The sequence below is a fragment of the Leptodactylus fuscus genome, chromosome 6 (assembly GCF_031893055.1).
Source record: "Leptodactylus fuscus isolate aLepFus1 chromosome 6, aLepFus1.hap2, whole genome shotgun sequence".
Classification (NCBI taxonomy): Eukaryota; Metazoa; Chordata; class Amphibia; order Anura; family Leptodactylidae; genus Leptodactylus; species Leptodactylus fuscus.
In genome coordinates, this window is record NC_134270.1 from 68650201 (window position 1) to 68665109 (window position 14909).

General features: G+C 45.6%; 1 protein-coding gene across 4 annotated transcripts in view; it reads left to right on the forward strand.

Moving 5' to 3' along the window:
- Positions 1-271: 271 nt before the first annotated feature.
- The window catches only part of PPP1R12C (protein phosphatase 1 regulatory subunit 12C), a 91293-nt gene continuing 76655 nt past the window's right edge, over positions 272-14909 (forward strand). For all 4 annotated transcript variants that reach the window (XM_075280115.1, XM_075280116.1, XM_075280117.1 and 1 more), the window contains exon 1: positions 272-690. In XM_075280115.1, the coding sequence (XP_075136216.1) occupies positions 358-690 (333 nt within the window). In that variant the 5' untranslated portion in view covers positions 272-357. The remainder of the gene's footprint in view (positions 691-14909) is intronic.

Sequence of the window (14909 nt, forward strand, 5' to 3'; positions counted from 1 at the left end):
CGATGCTGAACCAGGCCCGTCCCGCAGATGTCGCTGTGTTCTTGCTCTACTTGTTACACTAGCGCCACCGTTTCATGTGCGGCTGCAGTGCTACGACTTGCCGGTCACCATGGCGATAAGGCTCTTTACTACGCTAGAGAGCTGTTTCTTGGCTATTGACAATTACCACTAACGAAGGTAAATTAGACACGAGAAGACTCCTATACTGAAACTACATCTCCCATCAAGCCCTGCGAGCGCAGCCTGGTGACGTCATCACGCAGAGCAGCAGTCTGGCGGCTGGAATCTGAGGCGTTAAGGGCGGAGGAGAAAAGGGGGGGTTCAGGCGGCGGCATTAGGGAGCGACATAAACAAAACATGGCGGAAGGAGCTGCCGCCGCTGCGCAGGCTAAGGAGAGGCGGAAGGAGCAGCTCCGGCAGTGGGCCCGGTCCTGTACTAACCAAGAGGCGGCCGAACCCCGGTGGCAGCGGCGCAGGAGGAGAACCGGGGACGGGAAAGAGGAAGATGAGGGGGAAACGGGGTCCCGGGGAGAAGGCGATGGCCGGACTGTCCGCTTCGAGCGGGCGGCGGAGTTCCTGGCAGCTTGTGCTGGGGGAGACTTACTGGAAGCGGAGGAGATGCTGAGAGGGGAGGCCGGGAAGGAGATCATTGACAGCACTAACACCGACGGCATCAGCGCCCTGCACCAGGTGAGAGACTGGACGGGGGACATGACCAGGCTGGTGCTGGTCAGAGAGAGGCTGTATGGTGGTGACCATGCTGTGTGCCCACTGGTGACCAGGCTGTGTGCCCACTGGTGGTGATCAGAGAGAGGTCGTATACTGGTGACCAGGCTGTGTGCCCACTGGTGGTGATCAGAGAGAGGCCGTATACTGGTGACCAGGCTGTGTGCCCACTGGTGGTGATCAGAGAGAGGCCGTATACTGGTGACCAGGCTGTGTGCCCACTGGTGGTGATCAGAGAGAGGTCGTATACTGGTGACCAGGCTGTGTGCCCACTGGTGGTGATCAGAGAGAGGTCGTATACTGGTGACCAGGCTGTGTACCCACTGGTGACCATGCTGTGTGCCCACTGGTGGTGATCAGAGAGAGGCCGTATACTGGTGACCAGGCTGTGTGCCCACTGGTGACCAGGCTGTGTGCCCACTGGTGGTGATCAGAGAGAGGCCGTATACTGGTGACCAGGCTGTGTGCCCACTGGTGACCAGGCTGTGTGCCCACTGGTGGTGATCAGAGAGAGGTCGTATACTGGTGACCAGGCTATGTGCTCACTGGTGCTGGTCAGAGAGAGGCCGTATACTGGTGACCATGCTGTGTGCCCACTGGTAGTGATCAGAGAGAGGCCGTATACTGGTGACCATGCTGTGTGCCCACTGGTAGTGATCAGAGAGAGGCCGTATACTGGTGACCATGCTGTGTGCCCACTGGTGGTGATCAGAGAGGCCATATACTGGTGACCAGGATGTGTGCCCACTGGTAGTGATCAGAGAGAGGCCGTATACCGGTGACCAGGCTGTGTGCCCACTGGTGTCCATGCTGTGTGCTCACTGGTGCTGGTCAGAGAGAGGCTGTATACTGGTGACCAGGCTGTGTGCCCACTGGTGACCATTCTGTGTGCCCACTGGTGGTGATCAGAGAGAGGCCGTATACTGGTGACCAGGCTGTGTGCCCACTGGTGGTGATCAGAGAGAGGCCATATACTGGTGACCAGGCTGTGTGCCCACTGGTGGTGATCAGAGAGAGGTCGTATACTGGTGACCATGCTGTGTGCCCACTGGTAGTGATCAGAGAGAGGCCGTATACTGGTGACCATGCTGTGTGCCCACTGGTAGTGATCAGAGAGAGGCCGTATACTGGTGACCATGCTGTGTGCCCACTGGTAGTGATCAGAGAGAGGCCGTATACTGGTGACCATGCTGTGTGCCCACTGGTGACCAGGCTGTGAGCCCACTGGTGGTGATCAGAGAGAGGCCATATACTGGTGACCAGGATGTGTGCCCACTGGTAGTGATCAGAGAGAGGCCGTATACCGGTGACCAGGCTGTGTGCCCACTGGTGTCCATGCTGTGTGCTCACTGGTGCTGGTCAGAGAGAGGCTGTATACTGGTGACCAGGTTGTGTGCCCACTGGTGGTGATCACATAGAGGCCGTATACTGGGACCAGGCTGTGTGCCCACTGGTGGTGATCAGAGAGGGGCCATATACTGGTGACCATGCTGTGTGCTTGCTGGTGCTGGTCAGAGAGAGGCCGTATAATGGTGACCAGGCTGTGTGCCCACTGGTGGTGATCAGAGAGTGGCCGTATACTGGTGACCAGGCTGTGTGCCCGCTGGTGGTGATCAGAGAGAGGCCGTATACTGGTGACCCGGCTGTGTGCCCACTGGAGCTGGTCAGAGAGAGGCTGTTTACTGGTGACCAGGCTGTGTGCCCACTGGAGCTGGTCAGAGAGAGGCCGTTTACTGGTGACCAGGCTGTGTGCCCACTGGTAGTGATCACAGAGAGGCCATATACTGGTGACGAGGCTGTGTGCCCACTGGTGGTGATCAGAGAGAGGCCGTATACTGGTGACCAGGCTGTGTGCCCACTGGTGACCAGGCTGTGTGCCCACTGGTGGTGATCAGAGAGAGGCCGTATACTGGTGACCCGGCTGTGTGCCCACTGGTGGTGATCAAAGTGAGACTGTATACTGGTGATTGTGCTGAGTGCCCACTGGTGGTGGTCAGAGAGCAGCTGTGTGCCCACTGATGTTGGTGAGAGACAGGCTGTATACTGGTGACCATGCCGTGTGCCCGCTGGAGATGATCAGAGAGAGGGCGTATACTGTGACCAGGATGTGTGCCATTGGATTTGGACAAAGAAAAGCTGTATACTAGTGAACAGTCTATGTGCCCACTGGTGGTCATCAGAGAGAGGTAGTGATCAGAGAGGCCGTATACTGGTGACCAGGCTTTGTGCTCACTGGTAGTGATCAGAGAGAGGCCGTATACTGGTGACCAGGATGTGTAAATTGTACAGCGCTGCGGAATATGTTGGCGCTATATAAATAAAATGTATTATTATTATGTGTGCCCATTTCTTTTGGTTAGAGGCTGTATACTGGGGACCAGGCTGTGTGTTTGCTGGTAGTAATCAGAAAGAGGCTGTGTGCACACTGGAAAGAGTGTATACTGATGACCAGGTGGCATGGTGGTGATCAGAGAGTGGCGGCGTGCCCGGTGGTGGTGATCAGAGTGTCTGTATACTGGTGACCACACTGTGTAATGATGGGGATCATAGACTGTATACTTACTATTGATCAGAGAGAGGCTGTATACTGGTGACCAGGCTGCGTGCCCGCTGGTGAATGGAGGGAGGCTGTGTGCCCGCTGCTGATCACACAGGCTGTATGGCTTGTGTCCATGCTGTTTGCCCAGTGCCAACTGAATTCTATAGAGATGCCATACTCAGTAGAGTCCAGATAGGCATCCAAGACATGAATTTTGTCTCCCTCTGACCTGGGGCATAGCAGCAGTTTGAAGATTTGTCTTGGATACTATTCGCCCTCAGTGTGAAAGGTTCCTTGGGTCTGTTGTGGCACATTTGGCCTTCTGCAGATCTGTCCGTATTTACTTCATAGAAAATAATTTGTGTTATTCAGGATTGCTGGAAAGTGTCTCCATGTTGGCTCCTCTCATGGGCAGGGTAGTAAGTTCACAATAAGCACCTGCTAACATTTACATCGGAATTTAAGCATTAGGTATACCTTCCTTTTGGCTGAGTCCCGTTTAGACAAACTTCTTATTGGTATGTACCATTTCCATACAAGGGGCATGGCTTTGTCTTGTCTTAAGTCCTTCCCACTGAAAGCTTTTTTCAATTTTTGCTTTTGACTCCCCGCCTTTCAAAAACCATAACTTTTATTTCTCCGTTAACAGAGTCATACGAGAGCTTAATGTTTGTGGGAAAAGTTGTTCTTTATATTGTTACCATTTTAGTATTTCATATGATGTACTGGGAGGCTGGAAAAAAATTCAGAATGGGGTGGAAATGGAGAAGAACTGCATTTACTGACTTTTACGCTAGGTTCACACCTGCGTTCAGGGTCTCCGTTCTATGGTTTCCGTCTTCTTCATGCCAGAAGTACGGAGTGCCGGTGCAGATATGAACGAGCCCTTACTGGCATTCACTCTGCAGCCTAATGGATTGGTACAATTATGGTGATATAAAAAATATATATATAATTTTATTTATTTTTTTAATCTATCCTATCATACTAATATTAGGATGCTTGTGTGTTTGTTACTAGATCAAGCAAAAATGGCTGAACAGATTTGGATGAAATTTGACACGTAGATAGTTTGTAACCTTGAACACAGGCTACATTTTATGCTGGTAAATGACATGGCTTCATGCCTTGCCAGCAGGAGAATCAGCTAATTGGAGTTTGCTGATAAACCCAGGTCTGTTATCTCTCTATGTAAACACACAGATAACCCTGAGTCCATTGTGTACAGGCATTTGCATATTATATGATCTGATCCAGTGCTGAGACACTGACCATGGGGAAAACCCCCTTTAATCCAAATGTTGCCAATTTTAAACATGCCGGGGAAAAAGAAAATCTAATTTTTCACAATATTCCAAAACAATGAGAGCTATGAAGATAGCCAGAAGTCAACAGAGTTCTCAAGCGGAGCGGAGGAGGATTGAAACACTGGAGTAGGAGGATCATCAACGCCAACAACATACTCATTATATGGCGTCCCAGCGAGCTGCTGAGATGCCGGAACAAGTTCAGTGGCAAGCCAGCTTGAGAGCTGCCGGAGCAGGCCAACCATCGTTGGCAACAATTTGCTGAATATAGGCGGATCATCGATGCCAAGAACACGCAGATGAAATCGCGGGCAGAAGCTAGTTATATTATAATATTTATATATATATTGGCTGTCATATTTAAATACCCGCCATTCACTGTAGTAGTACGAAAGGGTTAAAACGCTCTGATGGGTCAGTGCTGTGTGTCATTTGGCCACAGTGGTGAATTTTGAGCACCTTGTGACTGCGGCATCTAATGGACAGCATTAGTAAATTTGGATTAATATCTGACTATAAGGGCCAAATCACTCAACTGTGTCCAGGAAAGTCAGTTTGTGTGACAGACGCATTTCCAAGTCTGAAGCTTCTTGTCTGACCTGGGCACACAACGTTTTTGTGATTTATGAAGCTACAAGCTCCCATATAACCACGGCTCTATTGTATTGTAACATCATACAAGGAGAAGTTGTTAGAGCCGTGGTCAGCATTATAAATCCCTAGCCTGTGATTCACTTTCATGACAAGTGAATTGTGAAGTTCTAGGCCTAGTCCAGCCTGGCATCTCTGTTCCCTGCAGCTTCGGCCTCCCACAGCACTAAGCAGATGTCACAGAGCCATTGTCTTATCTCTGCAGTTTGTTGGCAGGTGCCCAGTGACACCAGGAAGGAGCTGTCAGCTGGCAGTCTTCAGATATCCAGCCACCCAGTTATATCTGCAGCGTGCCTCTACTGGGTCAAAAGTAATAGGAAAGTGTAGATATTGTAGTGTCATCTATCTACATGGCCAATGGCTATATTTAGTTTCATATATATATATATATATATATATATATATATATATATATATATATATATATATATATTTAATAATTATTATTTTCTCCATGAGGTTTATTACAAGCGACTGTCAGTGTACGAGCTGTCTTTGTATCAGGTCAAACATTCATTGCCTTCCCCCTCATCTCGCTTTATGGTTCAATATTTTATCTCCATTGCAGTTATATAATAACTATTACGATGCCTTACAGGGAAAATGCATTGTCATCAGTGCGGCTGCCTTGTGGACTCATACTGACATATCCATGTTTCTTGGCCAGGATTGATGTGCTGCTCACAGCCGCGTAGTACTGTCCTGTGAGATGATTGGGGACATTATGGATTGTTCCTTGCTTGGACAGAAGTGTGTTTGGGTTTCAGACCCGGACAGATGACATACTGATGACCTATCCTAAAAACTCGATTTGAAGTTGGAAAACCCCTTTAAACAAATGGTGTGTATTTGAAGCTGTGATACCTGAATCATCCACACTGAAAAAATAATGAGGGGGAGACCCACAAAAGTCGATAACTCTGATGACTAGGCAAGCCAAGAAAGTGTTGCAATTCAGTTATTACTTGTTGTGTTGTGGATGAGCATTATCCTTCTGAAAAATGCCAGTTGGATGCCTTACCATACACATGTGGCTGCTGTATGTCCTCCATTTATCTCTGAGATGTTAGGGCTAGTTCACACTAGGCTTCCGCGTTTGCACACTCCGTTGCAGTGCACGGCATCCCGTCGCGGCTTTCCGCTCTGTATTAGGCCCAAATGAGTGGACCTAGTCCGGAGGGTGCTGTTGCGAGGTGGATTCCATGGCTGAATCAGCCGCAAAATCCGCCTGAAGAAAGGGCAGCTCACTTCTTTTTTCCACTAGCGGGAACAAACCACTAGCAGAAAAAAGAACACTAGCGGTCTGCATAGACCTCTATTGTGAGGGGGCGGATTTTGAGGAGGATTCCGTGCCAAAATCCGCCCCTCTTGCCTCGTGTGAACTGGCCCTTTAGTGTCCCTCATGTTGCTTCTAGGTGACAGACTGTTGTATATCATGGCTCCGCATATGATCACAAAAACAGTTAAGGTAGTATGTCTGTCCACAGCAAAGGCAGGATTGAAGAGCTAACCATAAGGTCTCCATACCTAAAACCTGAATTCGTTGCTAAAGACCTTACAGTTCCATTCTGTAGCAGACCAGGCTTCACATCCATGACAGGACTGCAGGCGACAGTAGTTGCAGGACTGTGTAGCTGTTAGGCCTAACCACAGACTGACTCCTCTGTTTTTCTACAGCCGGACTCCGACTCCTTCTCAGAATCCAACTGGCTGACAGCCATGGTCGGTCAGAAACAGTAAAGCTCCTCTATATTAAAATAACAGTGATTATTTCCTGTGAAAGTAAATGTGCTTCAAACTATACATCTAATTAAACCATACTGGTAATTATATAATAAAAATAAAAGTTAATTAGTTTGAATTATAAGTTGGTCAATAACTTTTTCCAACTTCATCCAAAACTGGCTTGTCTCCACAACCCTTGGTGGCTGCCTGTCAATGTACCTTGTGCTGGTCTGTGGATCAAACCATCCTCTTGTTTAAGGGGGCGTTCACACTACCGTCTGTGTCCGACAGGTAGTGTCCGTTCAAAATCTGGCATGGACATTAGGAGCGGACACTAGCTGTGTCAGTGACACCTGTCATTTATTTAAATGGCGATCGGGTGCGTTCTTTTGCACTTCGTGCCCTTCCTTCACTGTCCGCAAGTAAAGATGTCCGACTTTTCAAGCGAACAGAAAAACCCTACATGTCAGGTTTTTCTGTCCGCTTGAAAAGTCGGACATCTTTACAAGCGGACAGTGGGCGAGTCTTAGAGGCATGCTTAGTAGTAAACCGCCTCTCACCAGTAGGTGCACTACCCAAAAAAAACCTCTCGGAGCCCTTTTTTTTTTTTTTTTTTTTTTTTTTTTTTTTATAAATAAGGCATCAGGGGAAGCACTTTTACAAATTCTTTTGGCAAGATCCAATGTATAATGGGACAGTATCTGTAATCTTGTACATATCTGCATGTGAAGTGCATGTGCTTGGCCCGTGGAGGCCCACTGATGACTTTTCTGGGGAGGGGGTGCCAGGTATTGGCAGAGTGTGCATGTGCTACCATTGCGGGATGGCAGTAAGCCACTACTGGACATTTCTGTCAGAGTCTTATTTCTATGAAAATAACTGGAAATGTTGAAAACGTGGCATCTGTTACTGGGGAGACCCCCATACATGAAGCTGGTGGGTTCCTCTGAAGTTCATCTAATGTTCAGGGTCACTTTTAAATAGTTTTTAAGGGTCACTAAACTTTGATGAAAAGTGCAGCGTCTACATAAGATGTAGCACTATTTTTGGGAATTATGACTTCCATATTCCATTTTATTCCTTTTGGCAGTCTTAATTTACAGTTCTCTGAGCTGCTATGTCTCCCATGCCCTTCATAGAAAATTGAGGATTTTATTCACTCTCAGATGCAGGAAATAATAGAGCCGCACTGACCAGTATTCATGTTGATGATAACACTTTGGTTAGATAAAGCATTCCTATTAGCTGCTGCAGACTCTGTGTGTCTCTCATTATTTCTTACTGGGCACCTGCTCACTCGTCCCTTTCCCTTCTGCATAGACCGTGCAGTTCTCTACAACAAAATGGCGCTCGGGCATGCGCAGTACCGCTCAGAACTGAGCGTTACTGTGCATGCACAGGATTTTAACCACCCGGAGCGTGACTACAGAAGATATAGGCAGTACAGGACGTGTGGAGAGGAGGTCTCCTGGAGTACAAGCAATGCAGGGGCGTTTCAGAGGTATGACGCCCAGGGCGCTCGGTGAGTCTCATTTGTATAAATTAGTTACCCGTTTTTACTATAAACTGGGGGTGGAGGGGTCTTTGGCAGGACTGGAGGCAGCACCTGAATATACTTGTCTCAATATTTTTTTTTTTTTATTTTTTTTTTTTTTTTACGGTGCAGCCAAAATGACATGCCATCTGTATTCTATGTTTTGGTAGATTCTGGGAATGCCAAATTTTAAATAATAAACATTCGCCATATTTAACAATACTATTACGGTGGTTGTCAGGGTTTAGCCAATTGCAAAAGTTTGAGTTCTGATACAGTTTATGCAAATTTGTTGAAAAGTTAGTTGACCATTTAAGTGACTAGCTTCCAATAAGGCTACATTCACACTACCATTATTAATGTACGTTGCAGTCATAGGATAACAACAACGCATATTGAAGAGGACCTTTCATGGGTTTGGGCACAGGCAGTTCTATATACTGTTGTTCTATGTACTGCTGAATTCAGCGCACTGTCGGCTTTCCAGCAGTGTATAGAACTGCCAGTGCCCAAACCCATGAAAGGTCCTCTTTAACTATAGTAAAGTAACGGACACAGTGCTGCAAAATTTCATTTCTATTTATCTGAATGGGGTTGTTTTGGTAGTAAGTCTATGGTTTAGGTTTTCACTTCAGAGCTGTTTACACAGGCCAATGCAGACTGCACAATGCAGGGACCACTTCCAATATGTCAGGGACATGTCACCGACTATTGAATATACTTATGTACACACAAACAATTAGGTCAACGTTTGCTCACTTGTTGGCTGATGGGGACCTCTGTTTGGCCATGATCGGGTGATATCTGATCATGGGCCTGAAATGGAGCCTTAAAGAGGACCTTTCACCTCCTGGGGCACAGGCAGTTTTATGCACCGCTAGAAAGCTGACAGTGCGCTGAATTTAGCCCACTATTGGCTTTCCCGTTCTGTGCCCCCGGTGAAGAGCTATCGGTACCGGTACCGTAGCTCTTCACTGTCTGAAAGGCTTTTCTGAGAGTCAGGAATGCCCTTCCTCACAGCAGCGAATATTGCGTTGTATTGTGAGAGCGGTGAGGAACGCCCCCTCCCCTCCCAATAGTACTTGTCCATAGACTAATACTGGGTGGGTGTTCCTCAATGCTTAGTGTCATCACTGGGTGGTAAGCAAAGCCCCCTCTCACAATACAGCGCAATAGACACAACTGTGAGGAAGGGCGTTCCTGACTGACTGTCAGAAACGCCCTTCTGACAGTGAAGCGCTACGGTACCGGCCCCAATAGCTCTTCACTGGGGGCACAGAACGGATTCAGCGCATTTTTGGCTTTCTAGCGGTATATAAAACTCCATGTGCCCCAGGAGGTGAAAGGTCCTCTTTAAGGTTGTCCATACAGCTTGTTATATTGCCTTCAGCTAAGTGCTTGTTTGGCATACAATTCCTCCTGTCTTCCCCATATACTTGCACCCACTTCTTTTTGTTGGCCAAACCCTTAACCTGTCATACAGATTTTGTAAACCTCCAGCTGCCCGCGGAGTGAACAAGGTGCATTTCAAGTTGATTCTTTTGTTTGTGCTCTTGTCTCTGTGTGTGAACTCTGACTACATAAGTGTACATTGCCTTTGATCCCACATAAGATTAGTAATGTAGAAATGCATCAGGAATGTGCAGCGCTGTCTTCTCCATGCAGGCTCCTACCCATTCCCAGCTGATAATAGAGATCAACACATTGCACAGCCAGTGCTGGGAAGGAAGTTTCCACTGATATGTTCTACTATACTAGGGAGGGGTCACTCCACTGAGAAAACTATGTAACCGAGCCTCCGATCTACAGTACAACCCCATAATAAGAGGTTTGTCAGGATCCGTCCTACCAGAAGCTATAGTCCTGGTGTGAACAGATACTTGCTTGTCTAGCCATTGTTTCTTGTACGTTTTTGGATACATTGATACTAGTATAGCACTGTACTATTTTTCAAAATTTTTGAAACCACAATGGAAACTGGTGGGCTCCATTAGGTGGGCCGGTGGGGTCCTGCAATGATCTGGCAATGTGTCCTGGTTTCTTTTATTAATTGTGTGAACAAGGGCTGCATTTACTTTGGTGTATTTGCGCTCTGATCTATATTTAGTGAAGCGTACACATAGCATCGTACTTCAGATGTTACTTGTGCCTGGCTTATTCCGATTATTTCTGTTATTTTCTGTTAAGGGGTAACACAGATCAGTTACACTTGGAGCAGATTGACATGTATCCCATTTCAGTGTCAGATTGGTTGTGAGAAAGCCCGCTAGTGAGAAGAGCCCGCTGAATGCTGTGTTTTACTTGCTGGCTTCTTGGACGTCTACGGTCATACAAAGAATAATAGTGGGGTCAGGATTGATCCTCTGGGAAATAATCCTCCCAGCAGTCAAACGTCTCACAATCAGAAGTCTGAAGCCTTTTTATCTAGTGAAGCCCCTAATACTTTCCCAAAATGTCTGTTTTCTGTAGCATTTGCTTTACATTATCACTTCCTCTTAAGTCCCTGTTACAGATGTTGTGAGTTTGATGGCAGTTTCTTGAGAATGAAATGCTGTTATTTGTAGTACTGCCCTATAGAAAAGTGACCGCATTGTGCGATATTGTAATGTACACTGAGATATGTTTAAGCAAATAAAATCTAATTATTACATTATTGGGATAAGTTCACATCAGCATCCTTCTTTCTTTTTTTTTTTTTTTCTTTTTTTGTGCCACCGTAGGAATGAAAACAACTGTAAAAATGGAACTGTCTAATGATTGAAACAATGGAGTCTGACGGGGTCCATTGACTAGAATAGGGTTGGTCTGGTATCTATCATGGCGCCTGCCATTTTGCTGGACAGAAAGGTCCTGTGTGCACAGTATTTTAGATGGACTCTGTTAGGAACCTCTGCAGATGTGACCGCACCAATACAATTATTCCAAAGCTATACAATTATTAAATGTGAAAGTGGCTTAAAGGCATTGTATGACCCACATAATGTATATTATCTTCTACTCCACTCTTTTTTTTTTTTTTTTTTTTTTAAATCCTATTTTCTATACATGATTATGGGGACAGCCATCTTGTCTTTGCAGCAGGCAAATAGACCTTAAACACAATGGCGTGGAGCTGCTCATTGAGTGTTGTGGACCTGTGCCTTGAGCAGGGAGGGGTGTAGATGAGCAGTGCCCCTCACCAACAATAGACCCTATAGAGGTGTTATCTATGCTCTAATAATAAGTTGACTACTGAAAACAAATTGCAGTCTACCAAACAGAAGTGTCAGACTCTGTGGCCAGGATTTTAGGGTTTCTTTTAACTGAGATGATATGGAAAATTAAAAATACATGCAAGATAAAACCTTAATACAAGCAATAGGTAACTTTCTGATGACTTATTCCCTTTCACTGCAGTGCCAGGGACAAGCCGTGCCGTGGTTTGTGGTGCTGGGAAAAAACTCCTTTTTGCCCAGACCACCATTATAGGTTCACATAGTGTTTAATGTCTTCTCTGTATACTTTGGCAGTGCCATAGCACATTTCCTGAACCTACTCATAGAACCACATTTAGATTGTGTATACTAAAAGACCTTTTGGCTCTTTTTTGGTTATTGAATACCATAGTCTAGTATGCTATTCTGTTCAGAGGTATCCTGCAAAAAAAAAAAAAAAAATAAAATGCGCCACTCTGTATACTTTATTTATATTTATGAAATCTAGTATATTGTGTACCACAACCCTATGTAAAGGAAATGTGAAAAGACCCTAAAAGTAGCCCAACATATTCGACACGCAGCCCAGATGAAACCATTTCAGCTGAATTGAAGGATCATCTAATGTGAATACTCTGTCCCCATTGTCTTCCCAAGTCCTTTCCTCTGACTTCTAAGACCACTGAATGACTACAGCGATCACACGCAGTGACGACTTCTGCTGTAACAAGAGAGTTGTTAATAATAAAAAAAATAAAAAAATTATTTGTCGTCACCATCCCCGGCCTCCAGCCAGAGATCTGTAATTCCTATATTGGCCAAACCTGCTTATATCAGCAAGGCTGGTCCACCGTCTAATATGTATGGAGGCCTCTTGATACTCCCCCAAAGGCAGGTGATAAGTGAGATAAGGTTTGGGCTGTTGCACTTCAGCTGCCCATCAGTTTCCATCATGGCTGACTGATGGCGACTTTCTCCGCTCCCGCTCTTAATGGCTGAGCGTGCTTGTGTGAGGAAATAGATGGCTGTCTGCAGAGCAATTGCCATGTAAAGTGTATGGGCTACTTTAGCCAGAGTCTGAAGAGGGAGTCTGGTCTGCTGGCACATGTTGTTTTATAGTCTCTGCATATAAACAATGGTATCTAGGCTCCTACAATTGTCTGTTATCTGTTATGTCCATTGTTTACCAGGAGAGCTGTGAGTGTAGTGCAGGCATTGTAGATGGAAGGTGTAGCATTGTGCAGGTCGGTGCGCTACAATAGCGAGAGTACATTGATGTGTAATGTGCTTTCATAGCTCTGCCGTCCATCACTCCCTCGTATTTTATGATTTAGAAGGTTCATCTGTTGGGAAAGCGCCTCTAATCTCTTATCTTGGTTACATGGTTACTTTCTGTTGATACAGTCAACACTTTATCGTCTTGAAACCTTCAGTTTGTTTGATTTACATTAAATTATTGATAGACCAGCTACTTTGTAAAGTATCTGATTCATGGTATCTGTAGGCCTTGCACTGCATCACTACCTGGGATATGTAAACCTAAACGGTATGTGTCTGACAGATATTCCTCCCGAATAGTAGGGAGAGGTGCCAGACACCTCTTATCTCCACTAATAATAAGGTTGGGCCTGTTAAAATTCAACAGATCTGATCCTTCTTTCCTTGGCATCTGCTGCCTTGGGAGCGTTTGGAAACCCCCATACATAGTTACTTAGTAGATGAGGTTGGATGAAGACATCACTCCATCAAGTCCAACCTATAACCCTACAGTGCTGATCCAGAGGAAGGCAAAAAACCCATGAGGATTATGCCAATTGCACCATAGACAACAAAAGTTGGTGGTCGTAGTACCATAATTTACTAGGCAGACAGCACATCTGGAGGGCTCTGTGCCCTACATTTACACAGACTAAACAGTCTGAAAATGTGCCAGATTTTTCACAGTAGCTGTTGCTGGATGGTAAATCTTCCAACTACGTAGTCTAAGGCTAGGTTCACTCTTGCATCATTCAGGTCCACCATTGGACCCAAGAAATGGAGAGCCAGTCTTCTAAAACAGCAGTTACCTGTGGACCCCATAGACTATATTGGGATCTGCCAGGTTTCTGCCTTTTTTTTTATACCGAAATCAGAGTCTCCTGCTGGAGATTCCGCCCAAAATCGTCAGACGAGTCTTCTGTGTAGGACTTTTCTCTCTGCCGGAATCGCCTGCGGGAGACTTTGAATAAGTTTGTATAACACCCATTAGTTGGCATACTTTGGGTCAGAATTTCAGCGAAACATAAAAATTTGGTCTTGGACTAGATATACAATTTACACCAGGGTTTTTGGTTTTTAAATATACATTTTACACAAAGGTTGCAATGTGTAATGGAGCAGGAGTGAACCCAAAGTTTCACTGTATAGATTTGACTTGAGGCTATTCATAAAGAAGTTCCATTTTTATTTTTTTTTCCCCATGTGAAGTTCTCGCTATCTCTTGGAGTAGTATCAATTCACGAGGGCCAGCTGTCCATGAATGGAGAAGTGCCAACGCACTACGGCAGAGAGACAGGCTAAGATTAAAATAACTAAATAACTATATTTGGTCTGTGTGCTTACAGAGGTTATCCATGATTTGAAAAACCTCTTTCATCCTCAGACTGGACCACATCTGTATGAGGAATTGCAGGTTCATTTAATTTAATGGGGTGAGCTATAATACTAGCTACTAGTAGTAGTATAATACTACCCCATTAATCTATGCACTGTCCCTTTCCTCATTGGCTAGATTAGATGAGCTTCTGCAACAGCCAGAGCCCAGTATGATCTTGGACGTGTGAGAATGGCAGCTATAGGCCACATACAGGACGACTTTGTATCTCTGTGATCCAATTGCAGTATTAGACCTGGGTGGAAAAGAATTGAATAAATTCAGTTTACCCTATTAATTTTTTGCGTTTGGTACCCTTTTCTGTTATTGGTTAGGTGAAGGCCCAGTGACATGTGCTCCTGGAGCCCAGTCACTCTGCATGTAGCCTTCTTTGAGTTAAAAAGCCTCCCATTGATTTCAATGTGTAACGCCCGTAAGCCGGTGCACATTAAAGGGGCTCTATCACAGGGAAAAGTCATTTTTAACTAATCACATCCTTGCATAGCCTTTAGAAAGTCTATTCCACACCTACCTTTAGTATATAGATTGCCTCAGTGGTTTCTGAATAAGTCCGTTTATATTCATATGCTAATTAGACTGG